The sequence below is a fragment of the Abrus precatorius genome, unplaced genomic scaffold (assembly GCF_003935025.1).
Source record: "Abrus precatorius isolate BTA unplaced genomic scaffold, Abrus_2018 Scaffold8, whole genome shotgun sequence".
Lineage (NCBI taxonomy): Eukaryota > Viridiplantae > Streptophyta > Magnoliopsida > Fabales > Fabaceae > Abrus > Abrus precatorius.
In genome coordinates, this window is record NW_020874428.1 from 6,076,717 (window position 1) to 6,098,283 (window position 21,567).

The 21,567-nt window shown below is 26.2% G+C and overlaps 2 protein-coding genes across 3 annotated transcripts; one reads left to right on the forward strand and one right to left on the reverse strand.

Annotated features, from left to right (window-relative positions):
* Positions 1–310: 310 nt before the first annotated feature.
* LOC113874138 (origin of replication complex subunit 2) lies at positions 311–3,215 on the reverse strand. Its single transcript, XM_027512361.1, has 6 exons — positions 3,066–3,215; positions 2,879–2,985; positions 2,670–2,802; positions 1,954–2,248; positions 871–1,095; positions 311–789 (listed from the first exon to the last, which is right to left on the reverse strand). Exons 1-6 carry the CDS (start codon positions 3,213–3,215, stop codon positions 587–589), a joined length of 1,113 nt encoding a protein of 370 aa, XP_027368162.1. The 3' UTR covers positions 311–586.
* A 5,124-nt stretch (positions 3,216–8,339) lies between these two features.
* LOC113847851 lies at positions 8,340–12,159 on the forward strand. 2 transcript variants are annotated; one of them, XM_027477147.1, is made up of 7 exons: positions 8,340–8,813; positions 8,996–9,084; positions 9,175–9,334; positions 10,420–10,515; positions 10,667–10,789; positions 11,012–11,274; positions 11,475–12,159. In XM_027477147.1, the coding sequence occupies exons 1-7, from the start codon at positions 8,645–8,647 to the stop codon at positions 11,583–11,585; spliced, it is 1,011 nt and encodes a 336-aa protein (XP_027332948.1). In that variant the 5' UTR covers positions 8,340–8,644; the 3' UTR covers positions 11,586–12,159. The 2 variants fall into 2 exon arrangements, with proteins under 2 accessions (XP_027332948.1, XP_027332949.1); XM_027477148.1 differs by having other exon boundaries at positions 8,511–8,813; positions 10,423–10,515; positions 11,475–11,635.
* The last annotated feature ends 9,408 nt before the right edge of the window (positions 12,160–21,567 follow it).

The window sequence follows — 21,567 nt, forward strand, 5'->3', positions numbered from 1 at the left end:
TTGATGGTTTGATCGATGGAACAATTTTTTTTACTGGTCAAATGTGATACACGATTGCAAAAAGATGTAAAAATGCCAATCCATGAAAAATCTCAAGGTGGTAAAAATGCATTTAGAATATTTAAGTGTCAAATATTAGTTATTTTCATTTTCAATTTGTTTATTGACACGTGAGATTTATGAGTGGAAGCAATCGAAAATATGTCGCCGCTGGTTCATTAACATCTTTTGACAAACATAACTTGTCTAAACAATATTCCAGATCAAGAAAAACAAATCTGATCCATGTAGAGTTTAAAAACTAGTTTAAAAACTTAAATTCTTTTCAATATATTTCCATAAATTCCTTTGTAAATTTATTAAAATGAACATTTTTCAACTTATGTCTATAAGTTTTATATTTAAATTAATGATATAAACTGCTTGTATAATTAAAACTTATTGAATAAGTGCTAAATTAAGTCGTTATCCCAATGCACCCTTGGTCAATTTCCACTAAAAAAAGTGTCTGCTTGCCATCCAATTTTGGAAAATGTGTAGGAACTAATTCGCTTTCCCATTCAGTTTCAGTTGAATCAAGATCCCACTAATAATTGATCTCAAGCATAACTTTCTGTAGTGCTTCTGCTGCCAGAGGGATGTGCAAGCAATCTTGACCACCATCAGAATGCTTCTTAATCTTGACCAGCTCATGATCCTTAAATTCAGTCAAATGAGCATTCAGCGTAACCTGACTGCTAACAAGGAAACGTTCTCTACAGACTGTGTACAGATCATTGATTGGCATTCCTATTAAACAAAAAGGAAAACATTTAACAAAACATAGCTATGAAAAGAACAATATATCCAAGTAAAATGGTAGAAATTTGCCTTCTTCAGGGTGTGAGAGTTGATGTTCGGCAAGGACTTTGAATACACTCTGGGCATTGCGTGTCAAACTTAGCAAAACTATCGTAGCTGTTTTGACAATTTGGCTAGCACTGCCATGTGCAAGAATCAGAGGATAAAACATGCCTTCAACCTTATAAGGGGCATAAGTAGGAACATGATACCAGCACCAATTGAACTGTGTGTGAGCCATATTCTTGTCCCAAACTGCCAACAGATGATAAAATTATTAAGCAATAGACAGAGACTACAAAAACAAATTCCACACATTCACAAATCCTTCATTTGTTTTCCTACGGCAACAAAAAGCCATTTCCTAATAGGTGGGGTCAGCAACATAGATTAAAGGACACTTTTGTATGATGTCAAGAGTAAGTCATCAAAGAGGCCATTTAGATATATGTCCTTTTTAATATTTTACTAAAACGTTTTTCTTGGTCTTCCTCTACCCCTAATTCTAGCTATTGGACTATTCTCAACTTGATCAACTCTTTTAACTGGCCCTTCTGCTGGCCTTCTTGCATGACCAAACCATCTTAATATGTTATTCCACCATCTTTTCCTCAGTATGTGCTATGTGGATTGCTACTTTCACTATCACAGAATTTCTGAGCTAATGTGTTCAATCTTTTCCCTACAAACAACTTTAAAGAAGTGAAAAATATTTACAGTAGCAATTTAAGTCTCAATACTAAGAATAATTTTGGTTCATCAATTTTCTGCAAGGGCAATACCACTTCGTCCTCATGCCCAGTTAAACAGAGAAAAGAAAGTATGATCAGAACTTCAGAGGACCTCATCTAACAATGTGTAGATCAAACAAAAAATCTAAATATCATTTTGTTTTACAAAGGAAAATTTATACCTTTTAAATTGTAAATTAATATTGCACCATTCAAGCATCTATTCAAACACTAAAAAACAAATCTTAGTAGAAAAACTTAAATCATTAAAAGTTAATATAATTAGACATGTTTTTTAAGACATATACAAAGATGACACTTACAACTTACAAGGAATAAAACACTCTGTACAAGATAACTTGACAGTATCAACTAAACTTACATAGAGGAGCATTAACATGGTCAATAGAGGCAACGACACGAATGCGAGCACAAGCAGCTAGTCGAGCAAGATATTGTTGGGTTTCCGAGTCCCTTAATCCAGGTCCATCAATATTGTGAATGACAACACAAACAAAAAAATCACTGTCCTCTATTTTCACCTGATCTAAAAATGTAAGAAGATCTTCCATGGATTGAGAATTGAATGTCTGCTGGCTCTTGGGCAAGTCCCGAAGGGAAACTTTTCGTTGAGTTTTCACTTGATCCCACAGAACTTCAGCTAAAGCTATCACTACCTAATAAATTTGTGGGGAAAAAAGATGCAGGATCAGACAAATATTTACGTTTTTGCCTTTTCTTTTTACAATGAAAGAGCTACAATTTGGAAGTAGCAAACTTGGTTCAGACTTCAAGTTTCTAATGGTCGAGTCAGAACAAATCAGCTTCTTATTAAGGCGACAAAATAGAAACTCGAGCCTGAACCTGCATTTTACACTTAAATATACCAAATTATCCCAAACCCAATTAAAGAAAAACCTGAACGGATTTAGACAAAACAACCCAAATTAAGTTAGATCTAAAATTTATAACTCAAACCTTATACTTTTTTTATATATTTTTTTTAAGGGGCTTACGGGTCAGGTTTCCTAATTTTGTCAGACCTATTATAATTACATGAATCTTTGGAATGTGAATTGTTTGGGGTAAAACACAAACCTGTTTTAAGTTAATAGTTTGAAGATATCCGTTAACGACAAGTACCGAGCATTCAGTTAGCGCAGTTGAAGCAAAATCTTCAATCAGAGCCTTCTTAGATCCAAAGCCATACATTAGAAGACCAAAACCACATCTGAATCATCAAAGTAAACAAAAGAAGTGAATATAACACAATAAAAGTACTTTGTAAAAATATGATCCAAACGAACCTTAGCGCGAGAAGCCATTCAGGATACATAGTTTTATAGGAATCCATTAAGAGGGTGACCTCGTTTTCATGCTTGGGTTGAATTTGCGATGCGGCTTCCCTCAGTTCCTAGTCAAGAACGAAATCGAAGGTTGATTGGAGAGAATAAAAAAGGGAAATACAACAACCTAGGAAACTACGAGTGGTACCTGTTCATCAACAACGTTTATGTCGGTAAGCTTGTGTTTTGATTTCTTGGCCGAAGAAGCCAATTCCTTCGCCAGAAAATAATTCCTTGAGAATTCGAACTCTTCTTCCTCATCCTCATCCTCCCAATTGCCATTAATGTTATTGTTCATCGTTCAATTCACGAGGAAAAGCTAACACTGTTGATGCAAATTTATTGTGCACTCTTCTCTCTGCTTTTGTACTGTGCCCTAAACATTTTCCCGCCAGTTTTGCCTGGTTCCGGATACACGACCAATACGGTCGTGTTGGGGTTCCTAGAATATTTAGAGCAGTCTGGGGTAATATATATAAAAAATATAGTTTAGGATTATAGCTAGACTAAAGTTAATTAGTTTTCTTAGAAAGTAATTAATAAATAAATTTAATCATATTTTTAAAAATATTTGTTAAAATAAATTTGAGAGGATATGTCATTTTTAAATTAAGTTTATTGTTATAATTTTTTAATATTTTAAAATTTTAAAAATATTTATACAGTTGTATTGGATTTTTTAGAATATTTAAAATAATATATTAAAAAATATAGTATAAAATTAGGGTTAGAATAAAGTTAATTGATTTTTTAGAAAATAATTATTAAATAAGTTTAATCAATTTTTTTTGTTAAATACTTGTAAGAATAAACTTGAAAGGATATATCATCTTTGAATTGATTGTTATAATTTTTTTAATATTTTAAAATTAAAAATATTTATATTTTTCTAAATAAATTATTGGATTTCATTATTTATTATATATTTAATATAAAATTAATAGAGATAATTGTTTTATATGTAAAATATTTTCTTAATTTACAAGACATCATAGAAATTACTTTTAATTCTTTGAGATAGGTTTTTAATTTTTTTTTTTTCCCTTCTTCTCTTTCCTTCTCCTTTCCTTAACATTTTTCTCATAAGACATTACTTTTATTCATGTATCCTTTTGTGCGGTATTAGTCTAAAAGCATTTTCTTATAATAATAAAAGACAAATGTGTTTGTTTATTATTTTTATTAAATTATTTTATTTAAATTTAATTAAAATTTATATTTTAAATATTAAAAATATTTTTTTAAAAATAAAAAATTCAATTAATTTTATCAAATTAAGTTATTTTACTTTTTAAAAAATTATTAAATTAAAATTATCTAATATTTAAATCTGTAAATATTTATTAATTTTTATTAAGTTCACATGTTATTTTCTGAATCTATATATTGTATAATATTAAATATCATACAACTACAATTTTTATGATGACAGAATTGCATTAAATTTTTTTAAATACAATAAATTATTTTGAGTATTTTGATAACAAATGACTTAATAAATTTAATTAATGTTACTTCTCTTTGTTAGTTTTGTGTTTTTATTTTAATATCAAAATTATTTATTGAACATATGATATTTTTAAAATAATTTTATAAAAAATTAAAAATATTAATATAAAAATATTAAAATGTAAAACATTTTATAGTTAATGTTTAAATAAAATTATAAAATAATATGCTAAAAATATTTATAAAATTATATGAATGAAAAATGCTATTATGATTTAATAATTATCAATAATACAAAAAATTAGATGAATGTGTAACTTAATTTAATAATAAATAATATTTAAAAAAATATTATTTAATAATAGTAATTCATTTTATATATTTAATATTATACAAATTTAATTGTTGTTCATCTATTTTTAAGTAATTTTATTTATTTATATATTTATAATAAAAAATTATTTTAAGTAAATTTTAATATTTTTTAAAAAAATAGTTAACTCATGAGTTAGTCTTATTCTATTTAATCCTGTAAATCTTTTTAAGCTTTATAAAGTTCTTATACAGGGATTTTTGGCAATATAAGAATATATTTGATTTATTTTTTAAAAAGAGTTTTTAATTTTTTTTAAATATAATATAAATTTATACTATATTTAGAAAAAAAAATTAAAAACTCTTTTAAAAATAGAAAACATACATACCCTAAGTTTTTAACCCTATTCTGCATAGATTAAAGCTATATCAGTTAGGACTCATCGTTTGACACTTATAACATTAAACATTGATGATTCAAAAACAAACTATTATTTTGGTCCTTTCGAAATTATATACACGTAACGGTGTAGAAATAAGAAATTGTTCACTTTGTTATATTCATAGCCTATTTTACTGATAATTTGTGAATTCTTATTATTCATAATATTAATTGAAAATTTGAAATATTTATTTTTATTTTTCATATGAATAAATAATTAATAAATAATATTAATTGGATTCGACGGCAGGAAAAGGGTTTTATCAAACGAAGAGAGATACTTTATTTTATTCACAAGAAGAAAATAAAATAAAATAAATTTATTATTATATATTTGAATAATTAAATATATATTAAATAAATAATTTAAAATATTCTTCGAAAATGTTCATTTTTATAGGAGAATTAGGGCTAAATAAAAAAAAAAAAGTCTCTTCTCCTTTCATCTTCTTTTTAAAATGTTAAATCACTCGTAAAAAAAGTGATGAAGGTTTCATTCCACTCTCATCCTCTTCTGCACTTGCTTCCAACCAATTAGTACTTAAACTTCGTCAACAGTAACTTATGGGTGGTGATGCTTGGGGTGGAAAAGAGGAGCTCCATGGCAGCATTGCCACAGTACTGATCTGTGGCCAATCATATGGGGAAGAGATTTCTTAACTAAGTATGTGTTTATGGAAAAAAAAAATTCAATATGCAAAAGCTATAACTAGCAATATTAAAATAAATATAATTTACTTACATTCTAATGTAAACATGCTTTGCTATAATGTAATAGTGTTAAGGAAAAAAATAAAAATATAATTTAATATATATTTTAAAAATATTTTAGATATTATGTTTTACTTAAATTTTATTTAAATAATTATAACTACATTACATATAAAAATTTTATTGAGATAAAAATTGAGTTTTAATTTAATAATACTATAAATATCTAAAAAATTATACTTAAATTTATTCACTATAATATTGTAGATTAGAATAATTAAGTAAAGAATTTCAATTTCACAATTAATTGAGTCAATTGACTACAAAACAGTTTTGTTTTTTTTTTAAAAAAAAATACATGTAATTGAATTAATGCAATTTAATTTCCTTACATTTTAAAAATTTCAAATTTTAAAATACTCCATCCAAACTCAACCTTAAATTTATTACACTCCATCCAATAAATTTCATTTTAAGAATGTGAAATTAGATGATTAAAGAAATATCTAAAACTTAAAAATTTTTAAAGCTTAAAGTTAACAATTATACAAAATATAACGTTAAGGTGTTTTTTTTATAGATAAAACATATATTATTAGAAAAAGTTTAAGGAGAACTCAAAATTCATACATACAGAGAAAAAAAACTAATACTTACTTAGGAAAATAAAAAGCAAAAACATACTTATACATAGTTAAGACGTATGTAATTTTGTGAGTTCAAATACTAATCAATTAACAAAATAATTTCTCCCTTACAAACAAGTGATAGTCATTTCTAGGACTTCAAAATAATAGAATCTATGATTTTCCTCTCATCCAAAACACTATTGGAAAACACAATTTTATTTATATGTAACCACAAAGGCCACATTGTACTTACCTAAATAATTAATAAACATATCTCTTCTCTTCTATTACAACCAATACTAACCTAAGAAAGCAAGTGAGTCAATAAATTTGAAGGTAAAACCAGTGAAAATCTAAGCCAATGCACAATAAAGTACTAGATTTGAGATGAAATTGAACACATTAAAAATAAAAGAGTTGGAAGTTCCTATAAACTATGATAGAGGCAACAAGTATATCATCAATTTGAACACCACGATCAACCAACAAATTTTTACAAAAAAGTGCATTCAACAATAATTGCTAAGAAAATATCAAACATTTAATAGGTACCTTCACTTTCCATAACCTTTGCAAAGTGTTCGTTGTACACTGATTTACACTGTTATGACCATCAAAAAGTTTAAATAGTCATGAATACGCAGATTGCACTGAATAACAATATGAAGAATCTGTCTTCTATACCCATTTATCTTCTTATAATACCTTAATAGAAACTACATCCATAAGCTCTAACAAAATATTAAAGCTTGAGATATCATGTTGAAAGAGTCCTTTTCATCAACTATCATCTCAAACCTATCTAGTGCCATCATCATGAAAACCATTCTCCAATACACAAAATTTAACATTCTCGTCACCGTAAATAATCACAGAAATAACTCACACAATCACATATAATGTTAAGGTTTGGTTCCTATAATTTTATTATGTTTAGATTTTAATCCTTAAAATATATTTAAACATTTGTCTCAATTATCGGTCCATGAAATATAAGTGTTTTGATATATTATTGATAACAAGCATCAAAACCAAAAGATTTAAAATAGTAGAAAATACAATATAAAGTTTAAAGTAAAAAACAAAATAAAAAATAATGTAAAATACAGATGAAGAGCATTTAAACTAATTTTAAAAGATATTAGTGTTTTATTTCAATAAAAAAATTTAAAGTATTAAGATGTGTGTAGTTAATCAACTTAAAATACCCGAATTAGTTAAATTATATAATATAAATTGTGAGTATATATGTTGTATCTTTCACACCCATTTTCTTACATAGCAATATAGCATGGGCAATCCATTGAAAATAATTTAAAGGGTTAGTATATGCGTCACTAGTTCTATTGAGTGAACTTACATTATTGATGCATGTTCGATCGTTCACAAAGATTTTCTTACATAGCTTGGTTGCAACCTGCAAGTGTAAATGTGTATTTGCTTAAGTAAAAAATTTGCTTAAAATATTTACTAAATAGAAAAAAAAAAAAATCCCACGTCATAACGACACTTCAAAATCTTAAAATTTAAATCGATATAAAATGAATAAAAAACTTGAAAATATATCTTCTGAAAATTTTCAATATAAGTAGATGTACAAGTACAGTTGATTTTAATAAATTATTGATATAAACATTTTTATTTTATTTAATGACTTTAATTCTATTAACATTGACATCAAATGTTAATTTTATCAAATACAAAATACTAATCATTAAAACATTTACAGAATTAATTTTGACAAGCATTTTGTTCTAAAATAATAAATAGAAAACTGAGTTAAATACATCAAATCTCTCTTCTTTCCTTTCGAACAGTGGCGCACGTTAGCTGCATGAACACAAAATAGAATCGTGGATCACATGTGCATTTTAGTAGGAGCAACAGGTCCACCATCAATGATGAGGGGAATCACCGAAATTATTAGGTGATCAATCCATCCAATTCCCACGACACTCTCAAACGACAAGCGTACGTTAGCATACACGACCGGTTTGTTTAAATGTTCCACTTCCCTTCACACAAGAAAGCTAGCTGGTCACGATCTGATTCTATTTTGGGTCGCAATATTTCAGCTCAAAATTCCCAAAGTTGCAACCTTTTTTCTGTTTTGCATCGGAAAGAGAAAGTGGGCAATGGTGGGATGAGGAATAAAGGGGAAGCGAAGAAGAAGGGAGGGACATGGCGAGAGGGGAGTGGAGGGTTCAACTTCAGCCAAGAGGGAACTCAATTTGTTCATACAAGAAATTCACTCTTTTAGTTTGCATTTTCAACATTGTCGTTGCTCTCTTCTCTCTTCGCTCTCTCTATGCTTCTCTTTATATCTACTCTGGTAGTGCTGCACAAAACTGTAAGTTATATCAATAATTTTATGATGTTTTTATGTGAAATAAACAAAAAGGGTAGAAAAAAAAAAGGTGTATGCTTTATGATAAATTTTGAACCTGGCGAAAGGGGTTTTGTTTGAGACAAAAAATGTTAAATCTTTTGCTTAACCCTTTTTTATTTGGTTGATTTTGATTGTGTTTTCAGATGTCGTGTATAGACCAGATCAGATTCGGAAAATGGAAGAGTCAAATGAAATTCGGAAGGTATACAAACCGGTGGAGTTAATGAAATTGGTATGACTATGAATCGTTTTATACACGGCTTGAGCAAACACTTACTGTAAAGTTATCCTCAAGTTAATGATGTAAAACTTGTGCTAATAGGTGGAGAAATTAAAAGGGGAGTTTTCTAGCAAAAATGTGGTGGTAGAGTTGCCTCAACACTTGAAACAGAAAATAATTGATGAGGTTTTGCAGAGACTAGGGAACTTGAATGGACGCAGTGCAAACATCTCTTACTCCCTGCGCATTGCTAAGGAGCGAGGTGAGGTTATGCTTGTATAGATTGTGCTGTTAAGAATCTAGTTACTCCTTCTATACTTAAACACTGAGAAGCTTATTGTATTGGATAATATTCTTTACGTTAAAGCTTGGATTAGAAGAAAGAGTGGTCGGAGCTATCGTCTTTACCTAGTCATTTCATTTCTAGGAATGGGGAATTGCAAAGTTTTTTTGTTGCTTGTTGATTAAGTTTTATATATTTTATAGGAAAGTTAGTACCAATTTTACATGGCGAATTTGATTGTTATGCTGAATTATATACGAAACGTGTCCCCTGTGAACTTGATAGGATCTGGTTAATCTGAACTGTTGATATAATTAATGCTATCACTATATGATGCAAGAGGATCAGGATCTCATATTAACAAGACCATTGACACTGAGATTTGACTTTTTAATCTCCTTAGCATATTGGTTCTTTTTGTTGACCCTGAATTGTATAATTGCTACATTATTAAAAGTTTCGCAGCAAACATGAATTTGTTTGGATATGTTGTATTCACAATTTCATATACGATTCCTTTTAAAAAAAAAGAAATTATTTCAATGTATTTGTCGCTTGCTAGCTAGTCATTAGTGAACATTTTGTCGTTTAAGGACGAAACTAGATGTTCGATGTTCGATGTTCGAATGTGAATTGGACTGTAAAGTTTCTTTTGTGTAAATCTTAGGTCAAGTTGCAATTAGAAGACATACTTGTCAGTCTTTTATAATTTTTTAAGGAATTTGCTTTGAGATGATTATTCACTATCCCTTTTTGTTCTCTTTTTTTTTTCAATCTTAAATTTGGAAGGAGACCATTTTGGATTGTACTAATTCCAGTCCTAATTCAAATATTTTCCTTTCAAGAGTGCTTAACCAATCATTTCTTTGATGTCATGTGGCTAAAAATGAGGTTCATATTTTGTATTTGAAAGCCTTCTACTGGGGTGGGGGGTGGGTTAAAATATGTGGAGAACGGGGATTGTTAGTCATTCTATTTCAGACACCGATTTGGTAGTGTTATGTCAATGATAATTTTACAATTTGAAAGGTATTTTTGATGTCTTTGACCCATTTTATTTACAGAAGTAGTTGAAAATTGGCGCAAGGAAAAATTGGAAGAGGTAAAGTTGGTTGTTGTCAGAAGGACATCTAACTCAACCATTCCTCATGAAGAGGCAGGTATGAATAATGATTTTTTGCTGTGTTTCTGACATTTGAATTGATTGTGTGACATTTTAAGAAGAAGCTTGTGTCGTTTGCACACTAACGGATGATGAAAGCTTTTTATATCTTGGGCACCTTGTATCTAATGTTTATTTCAATTTCCTAGAAATGCTAGTGAGAGCTTTGGAGTCTGATTGGGCTGTGCTTTCTGAAGAGATTGGCCTTTGGATACCTAGCGAGGTTGCTAATAAAGAGCACAATGACAAACCTGAGGGCGTAGAGGAGTTAGGTAATAAATTCTCCAGTCAAAACGTTAGTCCCCATCTTACTTTTGTAATCTTTCATTCTTTCCCAATAACCCCTATACAGTAGAAAATTCTTCGCTAAAGTGGTTTGTTGGATATTTTAACAACTTATGATGCATGCTGGTGTGTTGGAATCTGGAAGTGTGTACATATTTTTCCATGTAAAAAGCTCATATTTGTATTTACTAAATACTCATTCTCCCCAGAGGAGGAAGTTCTTCCTGGTAGGTCCCTTCCACCAGAATGCAATGTTGAACTTCATACAGATTATGGTGGCACTGCAGTAAGATGGGGTCTTACTCATCGCAAAGATAGTGCAGCTGATTGTTGTCATGCTTGCCTGGACCAGGCTAAACGTGCCAAAGAAGGTGAAAAGAAATGCAATATTTGGGTTTATTGCCCATCAGAGTTTGGGTGTCATTCACCCGATATCTATCAGCACAAACATCAAGAATGCTGGCTAAAATATGTGAGTGGTACCCTATGACTGTGATTCTGATTCACTACCTTTCCTTTTCTCTATGTATAATGCTTAATAGCCCTTGATTCTTTATTCTATATGAGATCTGACCAAAATACTCTTGAACTTTGAGATAATGTCTGTTATAAAATTTTCCTTGCTAGTTGTGTATTTTCTTTCCTTCCTGGCTAATAGACTTCTGAATCCAGGCTGAAAAACCCAAGCTAAATTTTAAGGATAGGTATCCTGAATGGTATCGAAATTCACACCCATCTGCACCAGTGATCGTTCCATGGGTCTCTGGAGTTGTCAGTGCATGAGGAAACAATCAACACTACAGGTAACATAATCAATCGGAGTCTAGAGCTATTGTAGATGGTAGGCACGCAAAGATGCTTTGGCAAAGCCCTTTCATGCTTTGTGGACTACGATATTGTTCTTCAACATGATTTTACCTTTTTGTGATAAATGAAATGAAGAGCAAAGGATTTTCCCCAATGTTCATTTACTCATTTAGGACTTGGGTCTGGTCAAGTCATGGCTTTTGACAAACTCATCATCTCATTGCCTAGACTTTTTCCCCAATACGAGTCTAATATTTGTTTTAGATTCTTAGATGATGATGCAGTTGGACATCTGACATCATAATGGGTTGTGTTGGGTTACACGTTTGGGAAGCCAAATTCCCTTTTGAAGATAATTTATTTATTCTTGGGCAAATATTTGCTAACTTTAAAAGTACACTGGAAATTGTTATTTTCCTATTTGTGTTCACCAAAATGTGAAACAAACATGCACTAACTGATGAGGAAATTGTTGTGTTGTAAGCTATCTGACATCATAATTCTTTGTATCAGTGGGATTTATAATGTTAATGTTGACGATCATCAAAATCATCTCAATGTACCATGGCTTCCTTTTATCCATTAGAATCACACATCACATGCATAGTGCATGTATGTATGCACGTGTTTAAATATATGTGTATATGTTGCTTGTTATTAATATTAAGTAAAAATTACATAATCGAATTTTGTCAATCAGATCCCGAAGGGTTTCCACAATAAAGTATCAAGCAGAATAGGTTACCGGTATTGGTATTGATTGCATATTTCGTGTAAGATATTACTTAAGAATAACCAAAACCTCCTAGCATCAAGCTCTGTTCATGTGCAAAGTTAGTGGCTAGGAGTTTAAATCGTCTTACTCTTTGGTTAATCCACCTTCAGAAGTGGTTTTCACCTTTATAAACGTCAGAGTGCTTTGTTTATCCTTCTGCTGATATGCTCTTCTGCATGCTTCTCACTGTTAAGAGAAAGTCTAACCTTCCAATTACAATTACAACGAAATCAGCGTGCAGGAAAAGTTATGTATATCCAAACTGAGAATACTTGAAACATTAACGACCTACTTCGGCTTTCGTTTGTTTTTAGCACATTTAGTTTCATATTAGGATGCAGTTGGATTTACGCTTATTTTAACGCTATTAATTATGAACTTTTATGTTGAATTTACGCTTATAGATTCTCTAACGTGTCACAGCAACAACGCCTTAATGCAATCTTGATCTAAACCCAAGTTAGAGAGTCACAGCAATAATTCCTGGCTTCTCGGTTGAACTTTTGGCCGTTGGGAGAATTAGATGAAAGGTTTTAGGTTCGAAAGATCTTGCAAAATTTGCAAGAAAAGGGCCATTTTGGAAGAATTGCAACTACTCACATGCAAGTTGTTGGATTAAATACTCTTTTGAGAAACATTTGAAATACGTAGACTAGACTCTTCCAAAGTGTAACTAAAGTACACAATAATAATTTATATATTATAATTTTTTAGTAAAAATATATAATATAATACATTAATAATATTGAATATTATAAATTTTAATAAAAATATTATTTATTAATTTTCTGTTATGTACTTTTGGGCACCAAAATAAAAAAATCTAAACAATACCTTTAATTTATAACTCATATTTCAATGTAAAAAATAATTTACGCACATTTTATTTATGTTCAGCAATTCAAAATTTTTTTGTTTTCCAAATTTTAAGACAAACATACCTCGATTATGGGGCACACACAAAGAGAAGCATGCTTCTAAATTTTTATGCCAATGAAAAATCTTTTTTTTTCGTCCCTTGTTAACCTTTTAATTTTAGAAGATTGTTTTTAATGATCTATTTGTTCAAAAGTTCAATCCGACATTAGCTCCGGCCTTTTCTTTTATGTCGTTTGTATCTTTACTCGAATCTTAAATATTTACGCACTTTTGACAGTAGATGTCATATTATAATCAATGAACAATTAATTTATTTGACATTTTTACCCTTAATATTTAATGTGTGTTTGATAAAAGATAATAAATAAGTAAAATATTAATTAGTACAGTAGATAAAAAATATAAGTAATAACTTTTTATAAAATTTATAATACTAATTTTTTTAATTCCTACACAAAATTTTAAATGTAAGAAAAAACGAAAGAAGTATTATTTTGATAAAGTCAATTAATCTAAACACGTGCTACAACAATCTTTAAGTGATTTTTTTTATAAAGTGGATAAAGAAATAAATCATTTAACGTTTTTGTCATGAATTCTCTTAGTATTATACAAAGAAAATATGTAATAAATACATATAATATTTTAAAAACGTAAAATGTATTATATTTTTTTAATTTAATAATAAAAAATAGTAAAGAAAATTTAGAATCAAATTATTATTAAACCTTTGTGGTTAAATATTTTATTTAACTATGAAATGAAATTTTACAATCTAACTTATATAGGAAAAAAAAGGTTACTTCACATCTTTATTGTGTGAATTGTGATTTGTGTCCCCAAAAGACAGAATGAAAAGACCCAAGCCCCTAGGGTTTGAGAGCAGTTAGTTACTAAGAAAATCAGTTATCATAGAAAATCGTTACCCCTTTCCCCTCAAATGGGTTCAGGTTCGGGTTCCGGCAAGGTCCACTGGAACGTATTCGACGGCGTGAAGATAATCGCGGCGACGCCGGAGGCTCTGATGGCGGAGATCGACTCGGCGATTGTGAATCTGGAATACTCACGCGCCACCGCTCTTCTCGACGCCGACGATGGATACGACGCTCGTATGGCGGACGAATCTTACAAGGCAGGTTGCGCCGCCTTAGCCGCCGGCAAGCTGGAGGAGGCTCTCCGATCTCTGAACCTTGCTCTCTCGAAATGCCCTCCCGATAAGACCACCGCTCTCGCCAAGCTTCACTCTCTCATCGCTCTCACTTCTCAACACCTTCAAAACTCTTCCAAATGACATCGCCGGATGAATCTCAATCTTCAATTCTAAATCTTCATTCAAAAGATTCAGTAGTTCATCTTGTCTCTCTCGTTGTGTTCTATGATGCATTAATATATTGTTTTCAGCCTTTTTGTAAATTGTAATCGACCCCGTTATAGTTTGTATTATTATTACTTTTTCTTATCAATAACAACATTGACGGTAAATATTTTTTTAAGCAGAAAAACACACACAAAAAAAGTATGTAAAAATTCACCTTAAGTAATTTAACTGGTAAAATCTACGCTATCATCATGTAAGGGATAAAGAGTTTAATATTCTTTTTTACTAGAGTTTGTTTTTTTTTTTATTAAATTAATTTATTTTAAAATATAAAATATATAATTTAAATCTAAAAAATATATAAATATAATAAAAAATTTATTTATCAAAATAAATTATTATTTAAATATTTATAATTTAGTATTTCTTAGCATAAAATAAAATAGCATACAAATATTTTATTTTTAAAATATAAACATAAAATTTATATTATTTCATGATATCATAAATTATTTATTATTATAAAATTATAAATAAATAATTATAACAATAAATTATTAAATATAATAAATTTTTAATATACGTTATAAAATTTAAATAAAAGATATTATAATTTTTTATTTATATATTTGTTTATATTTGTTGAATTAAATTTATATGATAAACTATCTATTTATAATTATAATTTAAAATTATTAACCAAATTTTACTATATAATTATTAAAACATGATATTATGTTTTTCAAAAATAACTTATCAGACTAATATATAAAAAATAAAGTATTCATTCAACTAATGTATGAAATTTTAAAAATCTGCTTTACATATTAATATACACAAAAATATATGTTAATATTTAAAAATAAAAATATATTAAATTTTTTATATATAAATAAAATTATCATAAAAAATATTATAAATAAAAATTAATAATTATATAATATATATACTGAACTTAGAAGTTTACTTTTTGATAAAAAAAAATATAGAATTGAGTTTTTTTTAAATAATTAAATTATTTTATTTTTTTATAACTTAATAGAATTAATATTGATTGGCATTATAAATAAATTAATTTTATTTAATAACTAATTACGTATAATAAAATTATGTTATTTAGATAATAAAATTAAAATAATAAATTTATTAATTTTTCTTATATAATTATCTTTTAATTTTTGAAAATAATTAATATAGTTTGTTTATTATTTATTATTTATTATTTTAATTAAGAATTAATATAAAAATAAATATATCTATAAACTAATTTAATAATGAAATAATATTTTAAAAAATTTATTGAAAGAATAAATATTAATTTAAAAAAAATTAAAAAATAAATTTAAAATGCTATATAAAAAGAAACACATAGATTGAATTAAAAATAAGTAAAAAAAGTATATTATTATTAGGTCTCTAATTATTTTAAAAATATATAAATATAAATTTAATATAAATGTATTAAAATATTATATCTTCATTAAAAAAATAGATATGTTTCAACTATTTTGACGCAAAAATAATAAATTAAATATTTAATTTTTGTTTTCAGATATATATATTTTTTTCTATCTCTCCCATACATTATCTAATTATATAAAAAGAGGTTAAGATTTAGTGAATTTGATTTAATTTTTTTAATTAAAAAATATATAATTTTAAGAATATAACATAATAAATAATTATATTAATAAAAAAATATTTGTACTAATTTTATATTTTTATGTATAATATTTGCATTTTGATTTATATCTTGAAAACTAATTAAAAATTCACAAAATGACTAATTTTTTCATTAGGAAGCACTCTTCTTTGCGTTTGTAATTAAATATTATCATAAAAATTTTCAAAAGTATTAGAATTTATATTCTAATCTAAAAATTTTAAATAATCATATAGTTAGAATATGAAATTCTAATAAATAAATATAATTTGATATGTTAATATAAAAAATATTTTTATAACATTTTAAACACGAACTTCTATTTTTCTTGGATTTAAAATCTTTTAATAGTTGTAAAGATTTAGACTTCATACTCATAAAATTTTAAAATAAATGATATATATAGAAATTAAATATAACATTTAAACTTAATTCAGAGTTAAAACATTATATTTTCTTTATTTATTCATTCATTATGATATAAAATTATTAAATATGAAAATATAATAGTTAAATCATATTCATTTTCATTATTATGATATTTTGTAATTTTTAATTTATTTTAATTATTATAATTAATTAGTTTTAATTGGAGAATTTTAAATTTATCATCATCGTTATAGCATTTTACAAAAAAACATTGTAACAAAATTATTAAGTATGAATATTGTTAATTTTAAAAAAATTAAATTTGTCATCATAATTATTAAAATATAAAATATAAATAAAATATTGTCGATGTTAATAGGTTACACATAATTTTGATATATCAATTTTTATTAAATTATTTTCTAAAAAATTAAAATAATAGAAGAGAAAAAAAGAGTAGTTAAAAATTTTTAGTTAAGATTTAGGTAAAAACTAAAAGAGAATAATTGTTGTATTTAATACAAAATTAATCTCTATATCAATTAAATTTACAAATATTGATATAATATAAAATTTATGAATCACATATAAGGTTTGTTTAAGAACAAAGTTAATATATAATATATATAATAATAAAATAAGAAAGATATATATAATAAAATTATTTTATAAAAGACTTAAATGTTTGGAAGCATTTTATTTTTCAGATTCTAGACAATATTAAAATTATCTATATAATACTGCAATAAAAATAGTTTAATATTCTAAATATTCAATTGTTGTCTTTTGTTTACAATTTTTTACTTCCTCTTCCTTAAGTTACAACTTAAAAGAAAATATCAAATATAAATTATTAATTTAGAAAATTTGAACAATACAGTATAAATTTATAATTTACATTAATTTTGTCATTTTTTTTTGGGTAAATTTGGTATTTCTATGGTTAGAGATATAGGTGAACAACTTATTGCCAAATTATTTTCTTTTGTTTTTACATTTGTATTATCTAAACCTTCTTCCTTCTCAATATATAAATATAAACAATAAAAACAAAGTTATTTATCATTGTATTAATAAAACTCCAATTTAATTTTCTATATTACCTTCACTATCGGCTTTACAATTTTATTTGCAGTGAAACTTTGTCTTTCACAACTTTCAAAGTAAATACTCATTTTTATTTGAACAATATGTGAAGTGCCAATCATCTTTAAAAGTTGTGAAGACAACTTTAACACTTCACCATTACCTTTAAAAAAATTATCACATAAAAATAGTTATATATTTTAATATATTTTATTTATAGAAAGTTAGAAATTAACACATTTGCTTACAATTTCATATGTTGCAATAAGATCTATTAACTTTACTTGTGCTAATTGTTCAACAACTTCATCAAATAAGACAAATATAGTTGAATCTGTAGAATCTTTAACATCAAGTTCAAGATGAAACCTGTAATGTATATAAATTAAGATAATAATATATAATTTAATTTATTTTAATATGAAAATTTAAAAATTATAACACATAATGATAAATTAATTACCTTGTCATTGGATACTTTACGTCTTTATAACATGATTCATATTTAAAATTTGTAGTTATGAAAGAAACTTTCTTCTTGTAACGGGGGCAAAAAATATAATACCAACCATTTTTAAGCATTACATCATTCACACTTATAATGCAACCAATTACGATATTTTAAAAATTAATTAAAAAAAAATTAAATAAAAAGAACAAAGTATAAGAGAGATTAAATTTATCGTATTACTCTTTGATTTTGACATTGTCACAATTTCAGATATGTTTTTGAAATTTTCTAACTTAGAAAAAAATAGTAGATCTTGTATTATCAACATTGTGAGCAATATGCATATTATTAAAATCCTTTCAACAAAGTGATAATAAATAATTGAAAATGTGGTTAAAATAAAAAGTAAAGAATTAGCAATAATTAACGTAACAGAGAGATTTTAAATAATTTCAATACTTGAATGAATCAATAAAATGAGTAACTTCTGGTATGTCAATATTGACATAATTCTTTATTGATCTTGATGTGGAAATATAAATATTACCTATAATACATACATTCATATTTTTTTATAATTAAATATCACAGTCGTGATATTCACACTTTTATTTTCCATTCATCTATCGTTGAATTCAGATCGTTAAGAAAAATTCATTTATCTTCATTGGAATTTGTTGTTCTCCTACAACATCATGGAAATATAAAAGTAAATAATTATTTGTGATGAATATAATAAAATAATAAGAGATTTGATACAAATTAATCAATTAAAAATAAGATTCAATATATTATATAATTTAAAAATAATACTTTATGCTTATTCAAAAAAATAATTAAAATATATAACATAATTTAGTGAAACAAATAAAAAATATCAAACTTGAAAACACATGTACTTACGTAGATAGATAATTCTTGACTGCTGACATTGTTGCAAAATACAAAGAAAAAAATATGATAATTGAAAGAACAGTAAGCAAATTTTTAAAAGTTGTGTAAATATAACTTATATAAGTAGAGAAGAAGTCCTTTCTTAAGATATATGAAAATTTAAAAAATAAAAGATGAATATAATAAAAGTTATCTTTTTTTAAAAAATTTACTCTAATAATATAATTATAATATAAAACAATAATTCACATTCAACGTATATTTTGATTTTTAAAATATATATGAAACTATATATTATATTAAATTAATTAATAAAATCATTTAAATATGTAAACTTACCTTTTTCATTAGAAATGTAATTTAACAATATATAGTATAAACTAATAATTTTATAAATATTTTAATTTTTGAGATATATATTGAACTATATATTATATTAAACTAATTACTAAAATAATTTAAATATGTAAACCTACCTTTTAATTAGAAATTTAATTTAATAATATATAATATAAAGTAATAATTTTATAAATATATTTTTTATTTAAATTATATTTTAGTATTTGAAGTAAATATTAAAATATAAATTAAATTAAACTAATTAATAAAATAATTTAAAAATTTAAAAATAATTTATAAAAAATTTAATTTAATAATATATAATATAAAGTAATAATATTATTAGTGTAATTTTCTAATTCAATATATATAATATAACCATAAATTTTAATAAATTCTTCTTAAATGTATTTTATAATAAGTATGAATCAGATATAATTTTAATTCATAAATTTTAAAAAATGTTATAGTTAATTTTAATAAATTATAATTTAAAGCAATTTGTACTATAAATATTTATGATATCATTTGTAACATAATATAACTGTCAATTCTAATAATATTTTTTTAAATATAATTTATCAAATTCTAATAATATTTTTTTAAATATAATTTATCAAATCTACTAACGATTCTTTAAATATAATTCAAAGATAATAAATATGAATAAAGTATAATTTCAATTGGTAAGTTTTACGTTTCGAATTTTAATGTAGAGAGTAATAATTAGATGCAGTTAACATGAGTGACTTTATAGGTTCTGAATTAATTCTTTAAATACAATTCATCAATTCTAATAAAAATTCTTTAAATACAATTCAAAGATAAATAAGTATGAATAAATATAATTTCAACTCATAAGTTATACATTTCGAATTTTAATACATGGAGTAATAAGTGAGTGCATATAAGAGTGACTTTATAAATTCTAAATTTTAATGCATAGAGTAATAAGTAAATGGAGTCACATATATAAAGATGAGTTTATACGTTTCAAAATTTAATATATAGGATAATAAGTATGTGTAGTTAATTTTACATATAGATAAAGATATAGATAGGGGGAATAATTATTATTATTAATTTTATATTAAAGATTTAGATTCCTCCCTCCTCCAAAGAAATCCTCAAAAACTATTTTAGAAAAAATTCCTTTCTAAGGATTATTAACTCAGAAAAAAATATTACTGAAGAATCTAATTCTAACTTATTTGAAGGAAAAACAACTGGAGAATCTTCTAAAGTTTACAATCATAAATACAACCACAAATACTACCCAATTCTCTTTCACTGAAATTTCTCTTGTCCTCTTAAACTCACCAATGTATAGAAAACCTGATTGAATATACTTATATTCTTGAAGATGCAAAAGTCCATGAATCTATAGCTCCTTTGTTAAGCCCCTACAATGTGTTTAAAAGAAAAAAATCTCTTACCAACAGGATGAACTTGCTGATTCTCAGAAAATAATCTCCTATTAAGGAATATGTCCAGTTTACCAGAATGGACCAGTGTGAATTGCTAGCCCCCTCAAAAGAACAGTACGTTGATCTTGAAATTCCTAAGACATTCATTGACCACTGGAGAACTGAATGATATATTTCTCTACACTTTGGAGCAATTAGATTAGTCATATCATTACATGGTAGGAAAAATCTTCCTATCATTGATAGAATTGTCCTCCTTGATACAACTTATATTCATTATGAGCATGTTGTCATTGCCACTTTGTTAACCACCCTTTATGCTGGAAGCGTGGTCCTGACAATCTTTTCAAATTATAATGTTTCCTTGAAAGATAAGACTCTTCCAACCAGGTTGAAGGTTTAAATTCAGATTACCGGAGCAGAGCAGATTGAAGAAGCTCTATCGGCTACACTCCATCATCAAATGATTTATAGGCTTCAAAATCGTGTACATGATCTTCCTCTTCCAGGAATGACTAATGAGAATCTCTTTGTCATTATTAATAGAAATGAAGACGATGTTCCTTCTATCATCCAAATTCCTAGACAAATTCCTAGGGAAGAACTTCTCAAATTGATCCCACTTGAATGGACAACTAATTATGAAAAAATCTGAAAGAACAACAAGCCAATTCAATCTTTTGAAGTTATCTTCAGGAGATTTGTTGATAGTGGTGTTTGGACAATCTTTAGAAGACTAGAAGATGATCCCATCCAG